Source organism: Gobio gobio, assembly GCF_949357685.1.
Source record: "Gobio gobio genome assembly, chromosome: 13".
Taxonomy (NCBI): domain Eukaryota; kingdom Metazoa; phylum Chordata; class Actinopteri; order Cypriniformes; family Gobionidae; genus Gobio; species Gobio gobio.
In genome coordinates this window covers 35,415,231-35,437,787 of record NC_137106.1, presented here as the reverse complement: position 1 = coordinate 35,437,787, position 22,557 = coordinate 35,415,231, and the positions used below count along the sequence as shown (strand labels likewise).

The 22,557-nt window shown below is 35.7% G+C and overlaps 1 protein-coding gene across 2 annotated transcripts; it reads left to right on the top strand.

The window, feature by feature from the left end:
• The first annotated feature begins 14,100 nt into the window (after nucleotides 1-14,100).
• Nucleotides 14,101-20,471, top strand: lrrc57 (leucine rich repeat containing 57). Of its 2 annotated transcripts, XM_079832293.1 has the most exons (6): nucleotides 14,101-14,345; nucleotides 14,848-14,991; nucleotides 15,096-15,231; nucleotides 16,157-16,425; nucleotides 16,520-16,705; nucleotides 18,889-20,465. In XM_079832293.1, the coding sequence occupies exons 2-6, from the start codon at nucleotides 14,908-14,910 to the stop codon at nucleotides 18,928-18,930; spliced, it is 717 nt and encodes a 238-aa protein (XP_079688419.1). In that variant the 5' UTR covers nucleotides 14,101-14,345; nucleotides 14,848-14,907; the 3' UTR covers nucleotides 18,931-20,465. The 2 variants fall into 2 exon arrangements, with proteins under 2 accessions (XP_079688419.1, XP_079688420.1); XM_079832294.1 differs by having other exon boundaries at nucleotides 14,103-14,991; nucleotides 18,889-20,471.
• Nucleotides 20,472-22,557: the final 2,086 nt, after the last annotated feature.

Here is a 22,557-nt window from a genome sequence, read left to right as displayed (position 1 = left end):
CACTTTTTAAGTTAAGTCAACTGATCACTTTTTACAGTTAACGCTTTTTCGTAAACGTATACTAAGTATACCAAAAACTAAGTACGCTACTTTTTTTCCATACTATGGAAGTCAATGGCTACCATATGTCAAATGTTTGGTTACCCATGTTATTATTTAAAATAGCTTCTTTTGTGTTTAGCAGAAGAAAGAAAAACATACAGGTTTGGAACAACTTAACTTAATTTTGGGGTGAACTTTCCCTTTAAATCAAGATACATTTACTTGAGAGGCAAAACAACTTCAGATATTAAGTCTTTATTACTGAAAGATTGGTCAAAATTAAGTATGTTTGTGTTTAAAACAAGATAAAACCACACTGTAACCCCTTACTTATTTCGATTGTTCTTAACTTGAAATGTTTGAGTTCACTAATTCATACATTTAACTTAAAATTTGAATGTAACCTCAATGTGAACATTTTTATTAGTAGGCCTAGAAACTTAGCTATCTATAACAAGCTAATTCAGGAAGTACTAACTTGCCAGTTTACTAACATGTTAACAATAGTATGGTATAGCACTTGCTGAATGAGTGCAGCATTATAAAAGCATTTAACATTCTTGCTCTCAAACCTAGCCGCATGCACCACTTGTCACAATGATGGTAACTCTGCAAAAACCCACATTTACAGAAACTTGTTCACATTAGCATAACAAAACAGTAATCACTAAATCTCCTTTACCATTAATCTTGCACACAAAAAAAACCCCAACAACATTATTACACTTTATTTTAGCATTTACTCTCCCTTTCGAGTGCCATGGGGGAAGCATGCTGGGAAATAGAAATCCCAGCCCAATATTAGTTAATCTTAAGTTCATCTAAATTAAAATAAATAATTTCATGAAACTCAGTTCAGTTTACTTAAAATATATCAGTTCTGTGAACTTGAAAAAAAAGAAAGTGCTAAATACTCATAAAAGTTAATTTGACTGAACTAATTAGTTTAATTTAAGTTTGTCCTACTCAAACCAATGAATTATTTTGAGCGTTAGGGTTTACAGTGCACACTGGCAGGTATTTTTCTTATTTTAATCATACACTCACATTTCAAATAAGTAATCAAATGATTAATCAGAAAAAGTTTGAATTAATTATATATTACACTTGGTGTGCACTTAAAGTTTCATATTGCTTTGACTTGAATGGTGATTCTAAATTGTAATTGTTAAATTGTCTAAAATGGTTATATCCTCATTTGTCGTCACGGTGGTCATGCTCATGGTTTTATTTTGCCCACTCAGTAAGCGGAAATCAAATAATATATTGAATTGTGGTGAAATTACACATTCATGGGCCAACTGATACTGTCACAAAGGATCTTCATTACAGGATGCTATTATTTCCTTTCATCTAAAACAGAATGGCAAAATGAGGTCAGTGATTTGCTGAGTAGCTTCCGCTCGCTGTGCGAATGGTATGTCATCAGTCAGTTTGAAAGTAGGTAAAAAAAAAAAAAAAAAAAAAAAAAAAAACCTACACATGAGAGGATTCCCGCTCTGGGTTCAGCCACATCAAATAAGAAGCCATAACTGTGACATAACTCTGGGTTTAGACACAGGGCACACATGATAATAATACTGTCCATTAATGGACAAAACATACCGACTAGTTGGAAACTTTGCAAATTGTTGCTTTATAATTTTTGATTGGTTGCTTAATTATTCTAAAATTATAATGTTTTCCTATAAATTTTGGTTTTAAGACATACTTTTCCAAACAAACTTGTATTATACGTAATAAAATGACAGATAATAAGAGAAAAAGCAAGAATTAACCAAATTCAGAATACTGACCAAAAAAAAGAGCTGTCTTTGCAACTAAATGTGAACGGTTATGTGGGTGGTGAAAATAGGCCGTAGTTTGCACTGTAGATGCTGTTGCTCTCACCGCACGGACACTGTATCAGTGAAAGCAATCTATCAAGAACACTTCTCACTTTGGTTAATCTAGCATGCATCAGTATACCAGCCTACCACAGCATATGTAAGAAATAAGCGTGATTTTGTAATGGTTTCGGCTCGACGGAATTTCCCGAAAGACGGCAAATGGCTTGATAATGGTCCATCACCATAGATAACCAACTTTCGTTATTGATATTTGACATGAAATTGATAAAGAGTGCACTGCTTCATTTTTTTCTGCTTATTTGCAATTACAAATAATTCAGTTACAAAGAATGTACAGATACATTGGCACATTCATTCATGAATCTGAATCAAATGAGAGTAGCGTAAAGTGAGTAAAAGTAATTATGTAACATTCAGTTTACAGCCTGCAGTTATATTCTGCTTTTCCCCATATAAAAGGTTTAATTTTGTCAAGAGCACAAACCAGCATAGACAGGTCAGTAAAACTTAGATGTCGACCGACAAGGTCTTTCTAGTGGAGGTGGTCCCCAAAGTGTTCTAGCTGTCTTAAAAGAACGCTTTCGGTTAAAGGACAACTCCGGTGAAAAATGAACCTAGGGGTAATTAACACATGGTTACAGAGTAGATCGTTCTCTGGGATGCGTTTTCATGAAAATCGAATGTAAAGAGTTTTATCTCTAAAAACAGATTTGCTTATAACACTAGTATATGGGGCATAGAATAAGTAAAATTAAATCGCTAGTTAATACCACTAACAAGGCTCAAAATAGCCTCACACTAACACGGTAGCATGATGAGGGTCCCTACATGCAAACCGAAGCATTGAGAACTTTGTAACTGTACAAACAGTTTAATAAGAAGACACTTTATAAAGACAGTACATTACGTGTATACAGACAGGAGCCATCTTGGAAAACAGTTTCGACAAGTCGAGCCACGGTTGAATAATCCGCCATCTCTTTAGTGTGTATCCTTTGAAAGCACTAGTCTCTGTTGCGTTCAGTTTTTTTTACAATTATTTTTATTTATTTATTTTCTCTGTTGCGTTCATTGCTTTCTTCCGGAAACAACGGACAATATGAGATTCCAAGTAACAGTTCATCATTTAGCACAGCGTTCGTGGCTTGACTTGTCGAGACTGTTTTCCAAGATGGCTCCTGTCTGTATACACGTAATGTACTGTCTTTATACAGTATCTTCTTATTAAACTGTTTGTACACTTACAAAGTTCTCAATGCTTCGGTTTGCATGTAGGGACCCTCATTATGCTACCGTGTTGGTGTGAGGCTATTTTGAGCCTTGTTGGTGGTATTAACTAGCGATTTAATTTGACTTATTATATGCCCTATATACTAGCGTTATAAGCTAATCTGTTTTTAGAGATAAAACTCTTTACATTCGATTTTCATGAAAACGCATCCCAGAGAACGATCTACTCTGTAACCATGTGTTAATTACCCCTAGGTTCATTTTTCACCGGAGTTGTCCTTTAAGCTGTCTTGCGGGATACAAGCATTCAAAAGGTATTGCTGGTCTTCTAAGCAACTGTATGCTTTGTCAATACATTAGAAAGCAGGAAATTCATGTTCATTATCAGTCAAAATTCTGTCTGGTAGAAGTTTATTTGACAGAAATTGGACATTTCATAATATACCCGTCAAGAAAAATGGTCATTTATCCATTTGGCACATTAAGATGACTATAGAAAGCCTTCATCACAATGATGAAGATGAGTTGCTTTTTATTATTATTCACTTAGACAAGTTCAATGGAGTTCTATTTAGAACCCTAGGGTTCTTGACTCAGTTTTATAGAACGCTTTATGTAAAAAAGGTTCTACTGTATATAGGAAGAAATGTCTTAAATGATTGCATAATACTTTCATGTTAAATGGGTTACTTTTTTCTAGCCATAAAGTATTTTCAGAGCTATGTTTAAGTCATAAGATTAAATTAAAGTTAAAAATGGCTTAAAACTAAATTAATTAATTAAATCCATAAAATGATCCCATGAAGATTATATAAGCATCTGACAGAACCCTTTAAGATTCTAAATAGAACCTTTTCTTCTAGTGCCACGATGAATGAAAAACCTCACTGATAAAGATATTCATTGTTCATTCAAGAGTATTAAACTGGTATAAAAATTTCCCCCATGAACCCTGCAAGGTGTTCAATAAAAGTTTCCCAATATTTATCCATGCATAAAACGTAAACAGACCAGATACGCCCAAATAGAGTTTCCGAAACATGACTTAAACCGAATCCAAAATCTTGATAACTCACCCCAAAAGCCTGATTTTTATGATTCATAATTTTTTTCCAATCGAAATTCGGTGAAATTGATCAGCAACCTTGCCAACACAGGCCGATCTTTAGTCCTTAAGTCAGATTACTGGCAATGAGTGGCAAAATGTAGGTCTAAACAAAGCACCCCTCATCTATCAATTGATCTGATGAAGTAATCCAGGTCAGAGGTAGGCCTTATTATCTATGCAATCATGAGCGAGCATTGCATAAATAGATGGGGTGAACGAGAAACATTTTCACTGTGAAAGAGAATAAGAAGAGGGCATTAAAGATGTTTCTGAGCTTCTTCAACGCTAAACACATGGTGAGACAACCGAAACGAGCATCGTTTTTAGCGCAATTCTATTAGCTAGCCTAATGCTAACCCTATTGGTTTGTTTACAACAATTGCTTCACTAAAGATTTATCCTAAATTTTTTTAGATTAAGTTAAATGTAATATGTTGTGACAACAAAGAGGCCTAAACTCAGAAATTTAAATGTTTGAGCCTTTGCTTTTATCGGCAAATTGTCTTCATGGATGAATTTGAATGAAATATAATAACAGATAATGATCTTTCTCTCAGGTTTTACTCTGTGCACTGGTGAGCCTCACGTTTGCCAAACAAAAGCAGAAACGAATGTGTGACACTGGTTTGACGATTTCCGATGACTTCTATGGCTCTCCTTCAGAGGACATGGTGGGAAATGGCAACACCCACAACCGCTCACTATCTGCATGGACCTGGATGTAAGTCAAATGATACTTTCACCGAAATGATTTATAGTTACAGAATGATGTAGATCTCCGTTAACCCTGTTGATAAAACAGCTAAAATCAGCCTAAGCTGTTTGACTGGTCTTAGCTGGTTTAGGCCGGATGTAGCTGGGTTTAAGATGCTCAAGCTGGTCTTCCAGCCTGGCCTAGCTGGAGTTCAATTGGTTTTAGCTGGTTGGTCAACTGAGCTCCCAGCCTTACCATCTAAAGAAGTGGTCAAAACCAGCTATGACCAGGCTGAAACACCAGCTAGACCAGCTTAGGCTCAACCCATTCTCACTCCCAAGGCGTCAAAATTCCAAGTGTGGTCAAGTGCCTTTCGTGTCACATTAAAGACGCTAAAGGTACCCCTAGGCGTCACCATATCGATGCGAAGGGTACTCCATAGATTTCAGTTGTTTACCCAATGCGTCTGATCAAGACGCCTTTAATTATTTGCACTTGTAAAAGTAGACATGATTTTATGAATATTTATTGGCTACTTTTATATTTTGGAGCAACTAACCCCACTCCTACCCTCAACCTACCCACTTCTAAAACAATATAAAACACATAACAAGCAAATAAAAGTACAGTCACTGGTATTTCTTGTAAAAACTGACCAAAAACAGTATAAAAGTATTAACTCGTTGCATTCCAAGTCTTCTGAAGTTATACGATATCTTCATGTAAAGAACAGAGTTGATCTTAATGTTTTAATCGCTGAAATGATGATTATGAACACACTCATTCATATCTCATTCAAATGACACACACGACTCTTTAGCATGACGCAATCGTCACAAGACACACAAGAGCCAATTACATTTTACAATCAATGCTGATGTAATGACGCAATTGGTCACGAGACATACGAGAGCCAATGCAATTTCACAATGAAATCTGACGTAGCGTTTCTTCGGATGGCAATTTTTGAAATTTGAATGTGTTCATGATCTTCGGCGGATTGAGACTCTGATCGCTTTTGGGGATTTCCTTGGAACATTACAAATATTTGTACTTTTTGAATAAATTGTCCCTGCAGTCGTATCTGCCTGTTATATCCTGTATTTTATATCATATAATACACAAATGGGTAGGTTTAGAGATGGGGTTGGGTTACATGTTCAAAAGTGTCTAAATAGAGTAAATTAATGTAAATAAAATGACGCTGGCTGATTAAATTGAGAATCACACTCCAACATGTCATAATGGCAAAATCATAATTTCATCATGAAGATAACGATCCCATGGTCAACTCGTCTGTGTATGATGCCAAAGGTTTCTCATTGAAATCAATAAAGGGTACCTTTAGCGTCTCCATTGTGACGCGGAAGGTACTTGACCATGCTTCAGATTTTGACGCCTTGGGAGAGAGAATGAGTTGCAAGGCTGATATTTTTTTCAGAGAGGTAACGTTTAATGAGAACGATTTGCAGTTCATGAGACACACAAAGTTTGATAATGTATCAAGAATTTATTTCCATGTTTGGGATCTTAACATTAAGCTCTCATAGCAACTATGTAATATAAAGTGAAAGCATTTTAAGGTACAGAAGGCCATGTGACATCAATGCAAAGCAGGTCTTGGTTAGGTCTGTGGGTTTTGTCTCAGTGAAATTACCACTTGTTTTCTCTGTTTTTAGACCAAAGATTTCACACGACAGAATACCACAGGTCATCTTTGAAGCCCAGTGCAATTCAGAATATTGCACCCTTCCTACTGGTGTGGATGAGAGACTGAACTCTCTACCCATATATCAGGACATCCTGGTGCTGAAACAGGATTCAAAGGACAAGAAGTGCTTCAGGGCAACTTTTGAGAGAGTAATAGTGGGCTGTACATGTGTATGGGCCAAAACTTCCTAAAATGACTTGCATGTTTATGTTAGAATGAATTTATTTATTTGTTCCAATGAAACTGAGACTTGTGCATTTTAACAGATTTTAATTTATTTTGTAGATGAAATAGTTCCTGATTTTTTTAAAATAAAATATTACATTTATTAATTTAACAGACTGACACTTATGTAGAAATCTTTTTTTATTATTTTATTAGTATTGTAGCAACTCATAATGTAATATGTAATAATGTAATCATTTCCTCAAAATGTAATAAAATCTTGATATCATAATTTCAAAAACATGCCATATTTTCATTGTTGTAAAAGCTTTTAACATTACTTAAAAAACATGGTTAAAAAAACATTAGTATTGTCTTAGGAGTGTTGCAGCCATCAAAATCAAAAAGTTGTTCAGTGAAAACAGTGGAAATAAAGTTGAAAGAGAATGAACAAATCACAGATTCTTGATTTTATTGCATTTTACAAAACGTCCCAACGTTTCTGGATTGCAAATAATACTCAGACTGCAATACACCATTACTGTCTCTCAACTCTTTGCCCATATATTAAGACACCCTGGTGCTGAAATAGGAAGACAGAAAGCTCTTCAGGGTGACTTTTGTGAGAGTTATAGTGGTCTATGTGCGTACGGACCAAAACGTTAGGTTACTGCGATTCACCAATACCTTCAGGTGTAGCCTACCACAGTTTGTCACTGTAGGGCAATGCCTTTAAAAGCCTTTTTTCCCTTCTTATCTACCCCTAAAAGGTGCATTTTAGTATCTTTGAGTAGGAATATGTACCCTTAAAGTGGACATGAAGAAGTCAGTCAAGTTAACACACTTTACAATAAGGTTCATTAGATAACAGCATTAGTTAACATGAACAATAAACTGCACTTATAGAGCATTTATTTATCTTTGTTACTGTTAATTTCAACATTTACTAATAAATCTTGTTAACATAAGTTAATGCACTGTGAACTAACATGAACAAACCATGAACAGCTGGATTTTATTAACTAACGTTAACAACGATGAACAAATACAGTTACAAATGTACTGCTCATGGTTAGTTCATGTTAGTTAATACACTAACTAATGTTAACGAGTGAGACCTTATTGTAAAGTGTTACTGTTAACATTATGGATTTCCACTCTAATAAAAAGTAATAACAAAGTACACTGAAAAAACAGGAAAACACATGTTGTCCAATTTACTTAATCATATTATTTGTGATCTACGCAAAAAAATTGTGTTTCTCTTACTAAACATGATTTCATTGCTTTCGATTAATGTAATTCTCTAAAATGTGCAATCTACTAGATTAAATTATTTGGGGTGAATGTGAACCAATTAAGTACTCGAAAATGATTTTTGCTGAAACTGTAGTTCCCAGAATGCTTTGCTTGGGACTTGACGACTAGAGTAACATTTTTGAAATGAAGTGTTATTTTATGTGTTTTTGGGCAAAATGAGAAAAGGGGGAGACTTTATATTGTTTATCAGTGTTTAATGTTTAATTATGTTGGAATTTTTAGAACCATTTAAATTACGCTGGGTTACCATAGTGGAGAAGAGCGGAGCGTTTGCTTAGGCTGTGGACTGACTCAGCACATGTCATTTAAAAGCATTTCACACTTAGCATGTATATAATGTGCTAAAGTTGGCAAATATGATGAAAGCTATGGAGTACAGCATTATAGATCAGTCAAGTGACAACAAAAATATACAAAAATAAACTTGTGTATTTTGAATAAAGAGCAGGATCTCAAGACCCTGTGTGCACCACTGTTGTTAGGGAGCCATATTAAAATCATTGTGAGACTACTCAATTAGGTTACTTAAAAATTACTTCATTCCATTATGTTGAAATTATGTGAACAAATTATGTTTGTTTTACTTAATTGATTCATGTGGAACCGATGTACATGATAAAATCATGTAAATCCAACACACAATTTTTTCTGTGTATATACCATATACTACTATGAACTATGAACTTCTTACTACACTGAAAAAAATGGTGTGTTGGATTTACATGATTTAATCATGTACATCGGTTCCACATGATTCAATTAAGTTAAAAAAACATAATTTGTTCACATAATTTCAACATAATGGAATTAAGTAATTTTTAAGTAACCGAATTGAGTAGTCTCACAATGATTGTAGTATGGCTCCTTAACAACAGTGGTGCACACAGGGGCTTGAGATCCTGCCTCTTTAATCAAAACACTTGTTTATTTTTGTATATTTTTGTTGTCACTTGACTGATCTATAACACAGTACTCAGTAGCTTTCATTATATTTACCAGCAATAGCAGATCATATATGTGCTAAGTGTGAAAAGCTCTTTAATGACATGTGCTGAGTCAGTCCACAGCCTAAGCAATCGCTCCGCTCTTCTCCACTATGGTAACCCAGTGTAATTTAAATGGTTCGAATAATTCCAACATAATTAAACATTAAACACTAATAAACAATATAAAGTCTCCCCTTTTTCTCATTTTGCCCAAAAACATATAAAATAACACTTAATTTAAACAATTTTACTCTAGTTGTCAAGTCCCAAGCAAAGCATGCTGGGAACTACAGTTTCAGCAAAAATCATTTTCGAGTACTTAATTGGTTCACATTCACCCCAAATAATTTAATCTAGTAGATTGCACATTTTAGAGAATTACATTAATCGAAAGCAATGAAATCATGTTTAGAAGAGAAACACAAATTTGTTGCGTAGATCACAAATAATACGATTAGTAAATTGGACAACATGTGTTTTCCTGTTTTTTCAGTGTACTATGAATCTCTTAGAGGTCAGTGCTGGGAAGATTACAAATTGTACAAATCGGTTACTGATTCCAAATTACATGACAAAAATTGTATTTAGTAGCGTAATCCATTACATTATACATTAATATAATATAAAACTACATTTTGATTGCTTTTAGATTACTTTAACTACACTGTAAAAACGAATTAGTTCAGTTTACTTAATTAAATTGTGCAAACTTGTTGCCTTAATTCAATTAAGTAAGCGTTGTTCTTACTTAAACCGTTTAAGTTTTGTCAACTTAATTCTATCTGGGATCTGAGGAAGTGTACTCCCAGAGTGCATTGTGGCATGAATAAATTAATTGCTTCGTTTTACTATGTTTGCCTTTATTTTACAAATTTGTCTTTTGTCAGTAAAACCCCAATAATGACAGCAAGTAAAATAGTAAAGGTCGTATTAATAATAAAAACATAAAAAATAAATTTAAAAAATCCTTGTTACCATTGTTGTGTTTTGCATGCTGAATGTTGAAGTGTGTGTGTGACACACTCGAGCATGGTCAAATGATATTGTGACAAACATAGAGGGATTATATCAACTCAATTAAAAGGTTATGCCATAAATATTAGCAAAAAAAAAGTTAAAAAGTCATTATTTGACATGAAAACTAGTTATGTTCTATATCATTAATGGACAAATATATATATATACATATACATACATACATATATATATATATATATATATATAAGGGAAGTAATATATATATATACAAGGGAATATATATACAAGGGAAGTAATATATATATATTACTTCCCTTGTTTTGAAATCAATTTCTTGTTGCATTGCTGCATTAATAGGAAGTTAATTACTATAATATGAATGAAGTTCCAAGTGTCCAACCAAAGGGAACACTAATCACAATTATGGTGAGAAGAAGTGGAGGAAATGAGTGATAAGTCTAGAAAAAATTGCCCCGCCTCAAAAACACTTTGCCCGTCCGCCCGTCCACCCGCTTGTTTTTTGCTTTGGCAAAATGGTACTCAAACCAGTCAAGTAATGTTTACTTGAGTTTTCTAAGTAACGAAGGCATAGCATGCAAATAGTTCAGATTACTTACTTGTTTTAAGTAAGGTCAACAAATTATTGGACATTAAGTAAAGTTTACTAAAAAAGTCTTAGTAAGAACAACTGTTGGATTTTACAGTGTAGTTAATCACGTTGAATGGAATAGGGTAATATTACATCATATCGACATAAAAATATATTGATATAAAAATACATATTCCATTCTTTGTCAACAACATGATGTTCATTAAACATTATATTATATCAGGGGTTCCCGGACAGGGGTTTGTGAAGGAACAGCGGGGGGTTTGTGGGTTTAATGAAAAGCTAATAATTAACTAACTTTAATTCAAATAAAAATAAATTTAAAAAAGTCTTCAAAACACATAATTCATGTTTAAATGACTTGCTAATTCAATGTGTTCATCAGGAGTTGATTAATGTTGCAATGTTGGAGAAAACACTTTTTAAAAGTGAAATGATATCTGTAAATCCAGTTAATTATAGCAACCTAATAAGTGGCTGATAAACTAGACTTTCTGAATGTATAAGCTGCTTTTTTAGAAAGGACATTGAAAATATAACATGAAAAACAAGGTGCCATTGTATGAATAATAAAATGTAATAAATAAAAAAGTAACTGCAGTCTGATTACATTTTAATGTAGTCTAATCTAATTACAATTACTTATTTTTTGGAATCTGATTACATAATCCAATCCAAAAAATCTGAGAATGTACTGATTTCCATGTTTGGAAGCATTTAATAAGAAGAAAAAAAGATGGTCATTATATAATAAGGAAATTAAATAGCAACAATTGCATCTTTTGCAGGTCAGGACGTGGATGTGGTCTCTGCCACTCTACAATGCATGGCCCTTACAAACATTCACCATGGTAACCATAGTGTCTGATGATTTGTTGTTGTAACAATAACTGTTTATGTAACTCACCCTGAATTTACCCCATATGAAACTTCCCAAGAAGAATTATTAATTTCAATGTGCTATCAATTATATTGGTGTCAGTATTACAGTCCAAGAAGAGGATCATACTCATCTATTTTGATTATTTTGTAGAATGTATCAAAAAACAGCATAGGGCCAACCTGCTTCCAAAAGTCTTCTGAATGAATAGTTATTACAAAATAAATGTGTGAAGTTTCACATTCAAGATTACAAAAAAAGAACATTGTGGTGAGAATTAAAATTGTTAAAAAAAAATCGTTACAAAGATAATACCTGTGCAGTATTTTAAAATGAATTTCCTTGACCTTATTTGGCAGTATAAAAACATATTACTTGCTGATCAAACTTTCTAATTTGAAGGTAGAGAAAAATTGTCTCAGTTTCAGAAGTGCTTTAGGGTAACAACCAATGCTAGAGTAAGACACTTTCTGATATAAGAGTTATTACACTTCATATCCAAAATATTAACACCACCAAAAACAAGTTTTGTAATCTGCCGGAACACTGAGTTGTAACTGAGATGCGTTTTTATAAGGTGAAGCAATATAGTGGAGATGCTTTTCACAACCAAATGGTAACTATTACAATTTATAATAAATAAACAATTTAAAATAAACCATTACAATTTAGTATGTATGAAATAAAGAAAATTCCCTTATCAAACCATTCTTTTTTGTATTTATATAACACATGTTGTAGTGTGAAGAGAGAAATTATGTTTAAAGGGATAGTTCACCCAAAAATGAAAATTATCCCATGATTTACTCACCCTCAAGTCATCCTAGGTATATGACATTCTTCTTTCAGACGAATACATTCGGAGATATATTAAAAATTTGTCCTGGCTAATCCAAGCTTTATAATGGCAGTGAATGGCAGCCAAAAAAATTTAAAGCCCAAAAAAGTGAATCCATCCATAATAAATGTAATCCACATGGCTCCAGGGGGTTAATAAAGGCCTTCTGAAGCGAAGTGATGCGTTTGCAGCTTATGACGGACGCTCTGGTGAGAATATGCTCTCATGATAAGCAAGGCTGAATCCGAAATTGCCCATTAAACCCTCATTCACTATTCCCTTAGTCCACTAATACAGTTCACTTGAAGGAGTGAATGAAAACGAATGAGTAAATTCGGACAGCCGTTGTGTGTACATCGGCTGTACACTCGTTATTGCGGTGCAATGTGGGATTGAATTTGTGCACTCAATAACATCCAAGGTTTCGGACACCACTACAAATGGCTGTTCCCTCAAAAAGTGCCCTATTTGAGGGTATAGGGGGCGATTTCGGATTCAGCCAATGTTTTGTTTTGCTCTATCCTCTGCGCTTCCGCGTTCATCACCAGAACTTACACTACACCTGCCTCCTACGTCATACGCTGGAACGCCAGTCTCTCGAGAACGCGCGTACGACAGTTAGCGGAAGTTAGAGATTACAGTTTGCAAAGTTTTGAATATGGATATTTTTCTTACACAAACGCATCGCTTCGTTTCAGAAGACCTTTATTAACCCCCCGGAGCTGTGTGGATTACTTTTATAATGGATAGATGCACTTTTATGGACTTCCAAACAAAAAACAGCCATTCACTGCCATTAGAAAAGCTTGGAAGAGCCAAGACATAATTAAATATAGCCTATTTATAGACAGAAAACTAATTATTGTGCTATAATACAGCACAATAATTAGTTTTCTGTCTATAAATGTCTCCAAACAGTTGTTCCCTTGTCTAATAAAACATATAATATATTAAAGTGCCTTTGGTGTTTCCATGGTTTCTACTAGATAAAACCTGAAATTGAGGATACAATTGCTTATTTGTCCGGATTTAAACATTCTAGGGAACATTTGTGATAATGCAAGTAGCCTACACAAGTCAACAAAATATAGTTCTACCTGTTTTGGGATATTTTTTATCCAAAAATCTTACATATTTGTGCCTTTAAAGGGGCTATATGCAACTTTTTCCCCAAAATAAACGTAAAAATAGCCTTTTTATTTTACCATTTATGACTCAAACATCTCCTGATGAGCATACTGACACCTTGTCCGCTCACAGTGGGTGCACCTATAAGCCTGTATCCTATTTTTCCTATTTTCTGGCGGGTCGTCTTTTCCCGCGCTGTCTGCGGATGTGACGTCACCACCGCTGCGAGAGCGAGCAGAAAATGAGAGCAGTTCTGTTTTTTGGCCACAGGTGTCAGTTGCGAGTTTAAATTTCAGAAAAACGCATATAGCCCCTTTAAGCACACCTCTGAAAAAGTTCTATTTTTTCTTTTTACATATTCCGCCCCAAAAGAACTCAAATAAGGCCCTGTCAATATCTGAGCACATTTTGGGATTAACATAAAAATATAATTTTCTTTTAGACATTTAGGTTGTGATAGTAGAAGTTTTTTTGAGGTCGTTTCACAGCCAAGCCACTAAGTGGCGATATACAGAGTATGAAATGGAAGACACGTTGTCTATTACTGCCATCCAGCGGGAGGGAGGTGCAGCAGCTTCATACATAAACAAACATCAATCTGGGGATGGACAAAGTTGCCTGGATAACCATTTGATTACCACCGTAGATCACCATCCAACTATATTTTATTACTTTTTTTTAACACATTTATTTAGCGCTTAATGAAGGTTCTTTAGCTCTAGCCAACTGGATTCTGTAAACTTTTCCTGCTGTACACATTGTCAAACTGGATTTAACGTTACAGTCGAGCTAGCAGCAGGCTAAAGCAAGTATTACTGTGAAGTAATAGTATTAGGTCGAATGTTTTACAGCTGTCAACTGCGGTTTTCAATAGTGCATGTTCATATTTTTGACTGCTCGTTGTTAATTAGACTTTACGCTAAAGTTCTGAAATATTATATTTTGTTCAGTGTACCATGTGTTTGTTTAGCTCAAGAGATTACGTAAATGGTATCTGCATTTATATGTGCCACGCTTTTACAGTGGTAACAACTACTATGACAGTGAGATTTTAGCTGAAATGTTGAAAATAAATCAGTAAACGTCAGTGAATAAATCTAATAGTATACATTAATACAATCTTTGGTGTTTGTATCTATAGGTTTATTTTTCATAACACGTTCTGTTGTATTTTATTGAAACCATAATTGTATTGATCTTACCATGCTAATAGTTAAATTATGCTTTACTATGCAAGAACCATGGTTCATTTAGGGGCTAACTAGACTTCATTTAACGTGCAAATGCTATTTATTGCTTTATTTTAGTCTCCCAGTGGATTTCCTGATATAGAATTCAACGGCATCTGCAACATCCATATCCTGTAAATGGGGAACAGTGCGCTCAAAGCTCATTTGGAAACATCTCAGAAGACTGGAGTCTTTCAGCTGACCGGAAAGAGTTTGACAGAGGTACTAATAGGCTTGTGGTAATCACATTCCCCACTCCGATGCACTTAGCAGCAGCGACATCCTCTTGGATTATTGACAGCTCATGTGTTTTTTTGTTTATATAGTTCCCGGAGGAGCTGCAGAAACTCACCGCAAACCTGCGGACAGTTGATCTGTCCAACAACAAAATCGAGGTGCTTCCAGAATTCATAGGAGGCTTCCAGCACCTCAAGAGTCTTACCATAAGCAGCAATAAACTGAGTAAGTAATGACAAATAGCTACATAAAGATAAAATTACCATTCTATATATATTTTAAAGTTGCAATGAAAACATAAGTTATTTTCACTCTGTTGACTATTAGAATTAAGTAGGCTCATTTTGGGGTAGTTGACACCTACCATGTCTATAGACTTTTTTAATTAATATATTGAATAAACTTGTATTGCAAATTCTTAAAGTGACCTATTATGTAAAATTTCAAAATGCAAAGTTTGACGACAGATGTGTGTACCAGTCTCCATAAACTCTCAGCATCCGAACCACTGAGCCACTGTCTATTTTATTTGTGATAAGGTAATGCCGAATTGTGCGGACATAATTAAAATTAATGATAGACAGCAGCGGGTTTATTAGGTTGCTGTCACTTTAAGAGCTGACACACATTCTGTTTTCTCACAAATCTCTGCATTCATTGTGAATGGATACTTACAAGGATACTCAACAAAATGGGAATTTTGACCATTTTGTGTGTTTTTGTCTGTTCAAGCGCGAAAGAGAGCTCAGTGCGGGGCTGTCTCAAGTGGTATTCTGTGCGCGATTCGGGTGTTTGGTCACAGAGAGCCACTTGACAGACACGTAACTGTAAAGATTTGAGTTCTGTTTGCATCTTATCGTGCTTGAATGGTTAAATAGCACTTCAATTAATGATTGCGTTATCATGTAGCGCAGCCAAAGGGATAAGCGTTATATACTATATATATATATATATTATATAAAATGCCTGATCAATGTATAAATACACAGTAAGTATATTAGTATTTGATTTTTGCTGCTTAGTTTCCTCTATTGTGTACACAGTAGATTAAACTCTTTATATTATTGCAACAACCTGTTTTCTATTATATGAACCCTTAAGCACTCCATTAATGTGTGAATTTTTATTTTTTATTTTTTTATGTGTACAGCCAGTTTACCAAATGAAATCGGGAAACTCAAGAAGCTGGAGACTCTTATTTTAAATGGAAACCAGTTAAATCAGCTTCCTGCGTCGTTGGGTCAACTGAAGTCCTTGCGCACCCTAAACCTGTCTGGGAATCACTTCAAGGAGTTTCCCAGTGGACTCGGCAGCCTTCGCCAGCTCGATGTTCTGGATCTGTCCAAGAATCGGATCCATGTGGTTCCTGCAGAGGTGGCCGAACTGCAAGCCATTGAAATCAACCTCAATCAGAACCAGGTGAGTTTTTAGTTGATTGCGTTCAGGAAATGTCATGTCATCATGGTATAGGGGTGTCAAGGTGACGTTTTGCACTGTGTTTGTTCTGTTTCAGATTTCAACCCTGACTCCAGAGGTGTCTCGTGCTCCCAGACTGAAGGTCTTACGGCTGGAGGAGAACTGTCTGGAGCTCTCCTCTATCCCCATCTCCATCCTCACAGAGTCCCAGGTGTCCCTGCTGTCTGTGGAGGGGAACCTGTTTGAAGTGAAACAAATGCGTGACCTAGAAGGATATGACAAAGTAAGTCATGACAAGTAATCTCTGTTTCCATTAAGAACCTTTAGCATCAATGGAACCTTTCCATTCCACTAAGAAAAATGCAAAGTACTATTCACTGAAAGGTTCTTTGGGCAACCGAAAATGTTCTTGTTGCGTAAACCCCCTTTTAGAACCTTTATTTTTATAGATTTAGATCTTATGTCTTTTATAAGAATGCCAGTCGAACTTAGCCCCGCCCACATTTGACATCATATTCTGACTAGAGTTGAGTATGACAACGTCAGGCTAGAAGGCATAATACAAATTAATTGTTTTCAGGTTATATTCCAGGTCCAATGTTATCTGTCAGCTTAGTTTTGTCAAGTTTTTTCCAATATGGAAAATACCGCAGTTTAAGTTTCAATGTAAAACAAAACTCGTCTTAAGTATTTGTTTTTTAAACAAAGTCAAATCCCACACAATCTAACCCGTCATTTCAGCATGGTGTAATAAGAAATTCCAAGAAGAAACCTAGCTATGACTTGAACCATTCAGTTAATTTAAATTCAGATTTGTTTATATTATACAGCTGACACAATACAACTTGCCCCTAAGTTACCTGGGAAAAACCTTTGGATCTAATTTCCTCCAAATATAATTCAGAATTAATCCAAGGGCAATTTACCCCCGGTTTCACAGACAAGGTTTAAGCCTATTCCTTGACTAGAATGCATGTTTGAAATGTTTGAACTAAAAGCAACTTAACTTAAAATATGTCAGTGCCATTGTTTTGTCTCAAGACGCACACCAGTAATTTTTCTTAGGACATTTTCAGTTAATTTCAGAACATTAATGTGGTTATGTGCATTAAATCTCAAAGCATTTAGGACCCAGTTTAAAGGATTAGTTCACTTCAAAAAAGAAAATTATACTCACCCCCATCTCATCCTAGATGTTCATGTCTTTCTTTCTTTAGTCGAAAAGAAAATAATTTTTTTGAGGAAAACATTCCAGGATTTTTATCCATACCATTGACTTCCATGACAACCAAAATGTTGAAGGTCCAAATCAATGCGGTTTCAAAGCGCTTCGAAGGGCTTCAGAGGCTCTGCGCGATCTAGGGCTGCCACTAACGACTATTTTTATATCGATTAATCTATCGACTAATTTATCACAATAATTTTCAACAATTTTATTTAAAAACATTTAATTTAACTTGCAACTTTGGCATTCAGTAGTACTATAAAAAGGTATAAATGTTAACAAGACCTTGACAAAATGTAAAACTTAAAGAGTAAAAATGTAAAAAGGTACAAATTTGTAAACCAACATAACAAAAAAAAGAGAATATCAGCAAATACTTTTTTATATAGATTAGTGTTGTCACTATACCAAAATTATGACTTTGAGATGTTTGCAACAATCACATTATTATCAATCATGTAAACACTAACCTCTATTCTGAATTTTGGATTGACCGAAATCTTATTTCATGATACAAGGAATTTAATATTTTTCAAATGTAATTTTATAATTACAATATAGATATTTAATTAAATTGTATCTGTTTTTTTGCCAAAATGTAAATTACAAACAATATGACAAAAACAGTGCTTTATTTTCAGCTACAGTAGGTCTAAATAACAGTAGCATTCAATAAAGAAATAAAATAATCAAATGTAAAAACAAAAATGCATAGTCTGCATAGTCACTCTGTAAATTATTAACTATACACTGATTCTTAATAAATATATTAAAGTTATTCAGTCAAGCATGGGGCTGTTTTCTGGAATACACCCGTGACTAGAGCTAAGATTACAACTGCATATCTTCTGTGAAACATAGCAAAACTAATGTTACTCGCGGATGGAGCAAAAACAATGCAACCTCTGAGCCTGCATCCATTTTCAGGGTCCTAAAGCTCTTGCCTGATCATAACCCTTCTGACCTTTTCTCTTTTGTAATGTCTCTCAGCCATCTCTCTTTCTTCAAATCTCCCTCTTGCTCACTCTCTCTCCTCCCCCATCATGAGTGTATACGCCCCCTAGATTGGCTGCAAGTGTGTCATGCTGCTCGGTCCGATCCACTTTCAACAGCGTTTCTTTTTAGACAATATGAAGCATGTGATTTAGCAGCCTAATAACGATCTAGATTAAGATTTACATTTTTTTCTTTTCTTACAAAGTTATATAACGATGACTTGCTTTTGTCTTTGCTTTGCCCAGTACATGGAACGGTTCACTGCAACCAAGAAGAAATTTGCGTGATCAGGGAGAGGCTTCCTGCACCTGTCCTCTGCGCTGGGATTGGCGTAGAGAGGTTTCAGCTGTGACCGCACGTGTAAATGGCGAGAGGGGAATGGAAAAAAGGTCAGGACTGCTTCACAGCGACGGCCTGCTGCTCATCACCGTTACAGTACAGAGAGCACATGTATGAATTACTCTATGAACCGTGCATCACTCTTTCTTTTGCAAAGATTTTATGAACTCAAATATAGTGCTGACTCTGCTTTATGAGGACATTTACACTGGAGAATGGTTCATTGTATATTTGAGCGCACTAATGCCACGTAATGTCCTGTACCCTTTTGCAATGCATTTATTATAATGCTTTAGAGTTAGCAAGTATTCCTAACAGTTCAATAGACTTTTCTTTCTCTTATAGGATTTTGTTCCCATCTTATATTTGTGTCATTATTTGATTAAACACATTTATTTAAGCATTATTATGTAATCTGTTAACAGTATTTCAATTGAACTGTGATCTCGAAACTTCCGTTAAAAAATGATTTGCTGTGATATTTATGAAGTAGCCATTTTTTCTGAAATCAAAGGCTGCATACGAGTCTTAATGTCGATTACAGTCAATGAAATGAATGCCGGTGGATATTTATATTTTTGTTAAGACAACACAATGTTCATTTTGAATTTGCTTTTACACATTTATACATGCTGCATGTTTGCTTTTCTTAAAATTGCATAACCCGAAGAGCATTTTGGTGAAGTATTTTCAAGCTGTTTTTGAGATTGCAAATCTAATTCTATTCATGTCTACATCTATTACTTACACACTTGAATGTCAACTGTTGTCCTCTAAAGATCTAAAGATGTCATTACGCAATCGGAATTATAACAAAAGCAGTTATGGGTAGCTTTTACGTTCATGTCTTCTCAATGTCCTGTCACCTAAATTATTTTGACGCTACAGCATTTAGCCACAATATAAAGCTCGCATTGTATTAAAATTACAATGTCATGCAATTGTCAAGCAAATTACACCTGAATGTTCTCCTCAGGATTAATAAAGTGCATCTATCTATCTACCTGTATAGTATTTATACTCATGATTACTGATACACCATGACTACTAACTTGCAGTTTTGTATATAGTGCGTATACAACACAACTCATGACTATATTGCCAAAAGTATTGGGACACCCCTCCAAATCATTGAATTCAGGCGTTCCGATCACTTCCATGCCCAAAAGGTGTATAAAATCAAGCACCTAGGCATGCAGACGCTTCTACAAACATTTGAGAAAGAATGGGTCGTGCTCAGGAATTCAGTGAATTCAAGCGTGGTACTGTGGTAGGTTGCCACCTGTCCAATAAGTCCATTCGTGAAATTTCCTCACCACTAAATATTCCACAGTCATCTGTTAGTGGTATTATAACATAGTGGAAGCAATTGGGAACAACAGCAACTCAGCCACAAACTGGTAGGCCACATACAATCGCAGAGCGGGGTCAATAGCTACAGACCTCCAAACTTTGTGTGGCCTTCAGATTAGTAGGGCTGTAATCAACCAAAGAAAATCTTGGTCGACTGAAGTCCTGAAATTTTCGACTAAAAATCGACTAAAAATGACGTTAGAAAAAAAAAAGTTAAATTAATTAGCTGCGGACTGTGCGCAGTACTTGGTAGCCTTGTTGTCTGCATAAATTAATTATAAATAAACATAAAAAACTAGTAGGCTATTTGCAGTATATTAAATCGTTTTTGAGCTGATTATTTTGCACTGAAATGAGTCTGACACACGAGTCTGTCAGCTCTGACAGCGTCGCATCAAGTGCACCTGCGCAATATCATAGCCTATGACTTCCCAAAATATAGTACTATTGTCAACTAGATATCATCACAAGAACTTTTGAGGAATATGCAACATAATTTGTTTTTGTCATATGTATTATAATAACTGACAGACAGTATAATTTCAGCCGCTCTGTGCAGCTCGAACGTTAGGAGCTCAGCTGAGCTCAGCTTCGCGGCTGAGACACGAATAGACTATTAACTTAAAGTTTTTACTCTTAAACACAAAAGGCACGTCCACTTTAATAAAAAATGAATATTTATTAAACAAGCCAGATCAAGAGCAGAAAAAACGCTCTCACAATTAAATAAATAATATAAGTTACAGAAAACTAGCCTTCTTCAATCTGTCTCTCTTCTCCAGTGGGTTGGGCTAATCCAAAAGTGAAAACAATGGGGGTGTTCTGAAGGCAGACTGTTACCTGTGAAACAGGGGTGCTCTGAAAACACCCCCATTAGCAATTAGTGTTTTCCACCTGTTGAAATGAACGCGGCGCGGCAAAACTGATTAAATGAACGCGGCAAAACGGACAGTACAGATCCACTTTTGCGGCACGACTGAAGCGTGGTGTTGTGACGCTTCCCCTCATGTGTATGTTGATGGGCGTTCCTCAAGTTTACCGCTATGGGTGTGCGTTTGAGCCAGCGGGAATGAAAAACAAAGAAAGGACCGGCGAGAGACTTCTCTTCGTCAGTTGGTTGGGCCAATCCAAAAGAAGTGAAAACAATGGGGGTGTTCTGAAGGCAGACTGATACCTGTGAAACAGGGGTGCTCTGAAAACACCCCCATTAGCAATTAGTGCTTTCCACCTGATTAAATGAACGCGGCGCAGGAAAACTGATGAAATGAACGCGGCAAAAACTAATGAAATGAACGCTGAAAAAAATCGACCAATCAAAATTTTGGTCGAGCCAGAACGTATCGACCAATAATCGACTAATCGACTGGGAGATTACAGCCCTACAGATTAGCTCAAGAACAGTGCATAGAGAGCTTCATGGAATGGGTTTCCATGGCTGAGCAGCTGCATCCAAGCCTTACATCACCAAGTGCAATGCAAAGCGTCCGATGCAGTGGTGTAAAGCACACCGCCACTGGACACTAGAGCAGTGGAGACGTGTTCTCTGGAGTGACGAATCGCACTTCTCTGTCTGGCAATCCGATGAACAAGTCTGGGTTTGGCGGTTGCCAGGAGAACGGTACTTGCCTGCATGCCAAGTGTAAAGTTTGGTGGAGGGGGGGATTATGGTGTGGGTTGTTTTTCAGGGGTTGGGCTTGGGCCCTTAGTTCCAGTGAAAGGAACTCTCAGTGCATCAGCATACCAAGACATTCTGGACAATTTCATGCTCCCAACTTTGTGGGAACAGTTTGGGGATGGCCCCTTCCTGTTCCAACATGACTACCCACCAGTGCTCAAAGCAAGGTCCATAAAGACACGGATGAGCGAGTTTGGTGTGGAGGAATTTGAATGGCCTGACCTCAGTCTTGACCTCAACCCGATAGAACACCTTTGGGATGAATTAGAGTGGAGACTGCAAGCCAGGCCTTCTCGTCCAACATCAGTGCTTGACCTCACAAATGCGCTTCTAGAAGAATGGTAAAAAAATTCCCATTAACACACTCCTAAACTATATTGCCAAAAGTTTTGGGAATGTATCATTGATTCAAATGATTTGCTTTGAGACTAATGATGTTATTGCATTGGTCCATTTGCAAAGCAGACAGCTGTTGAAGGGAATAAACGGCTTCTTTCAAATAGTTCTTAATTTTAACAAATGCCCTCTAAAGCTTGTACAATAGTGG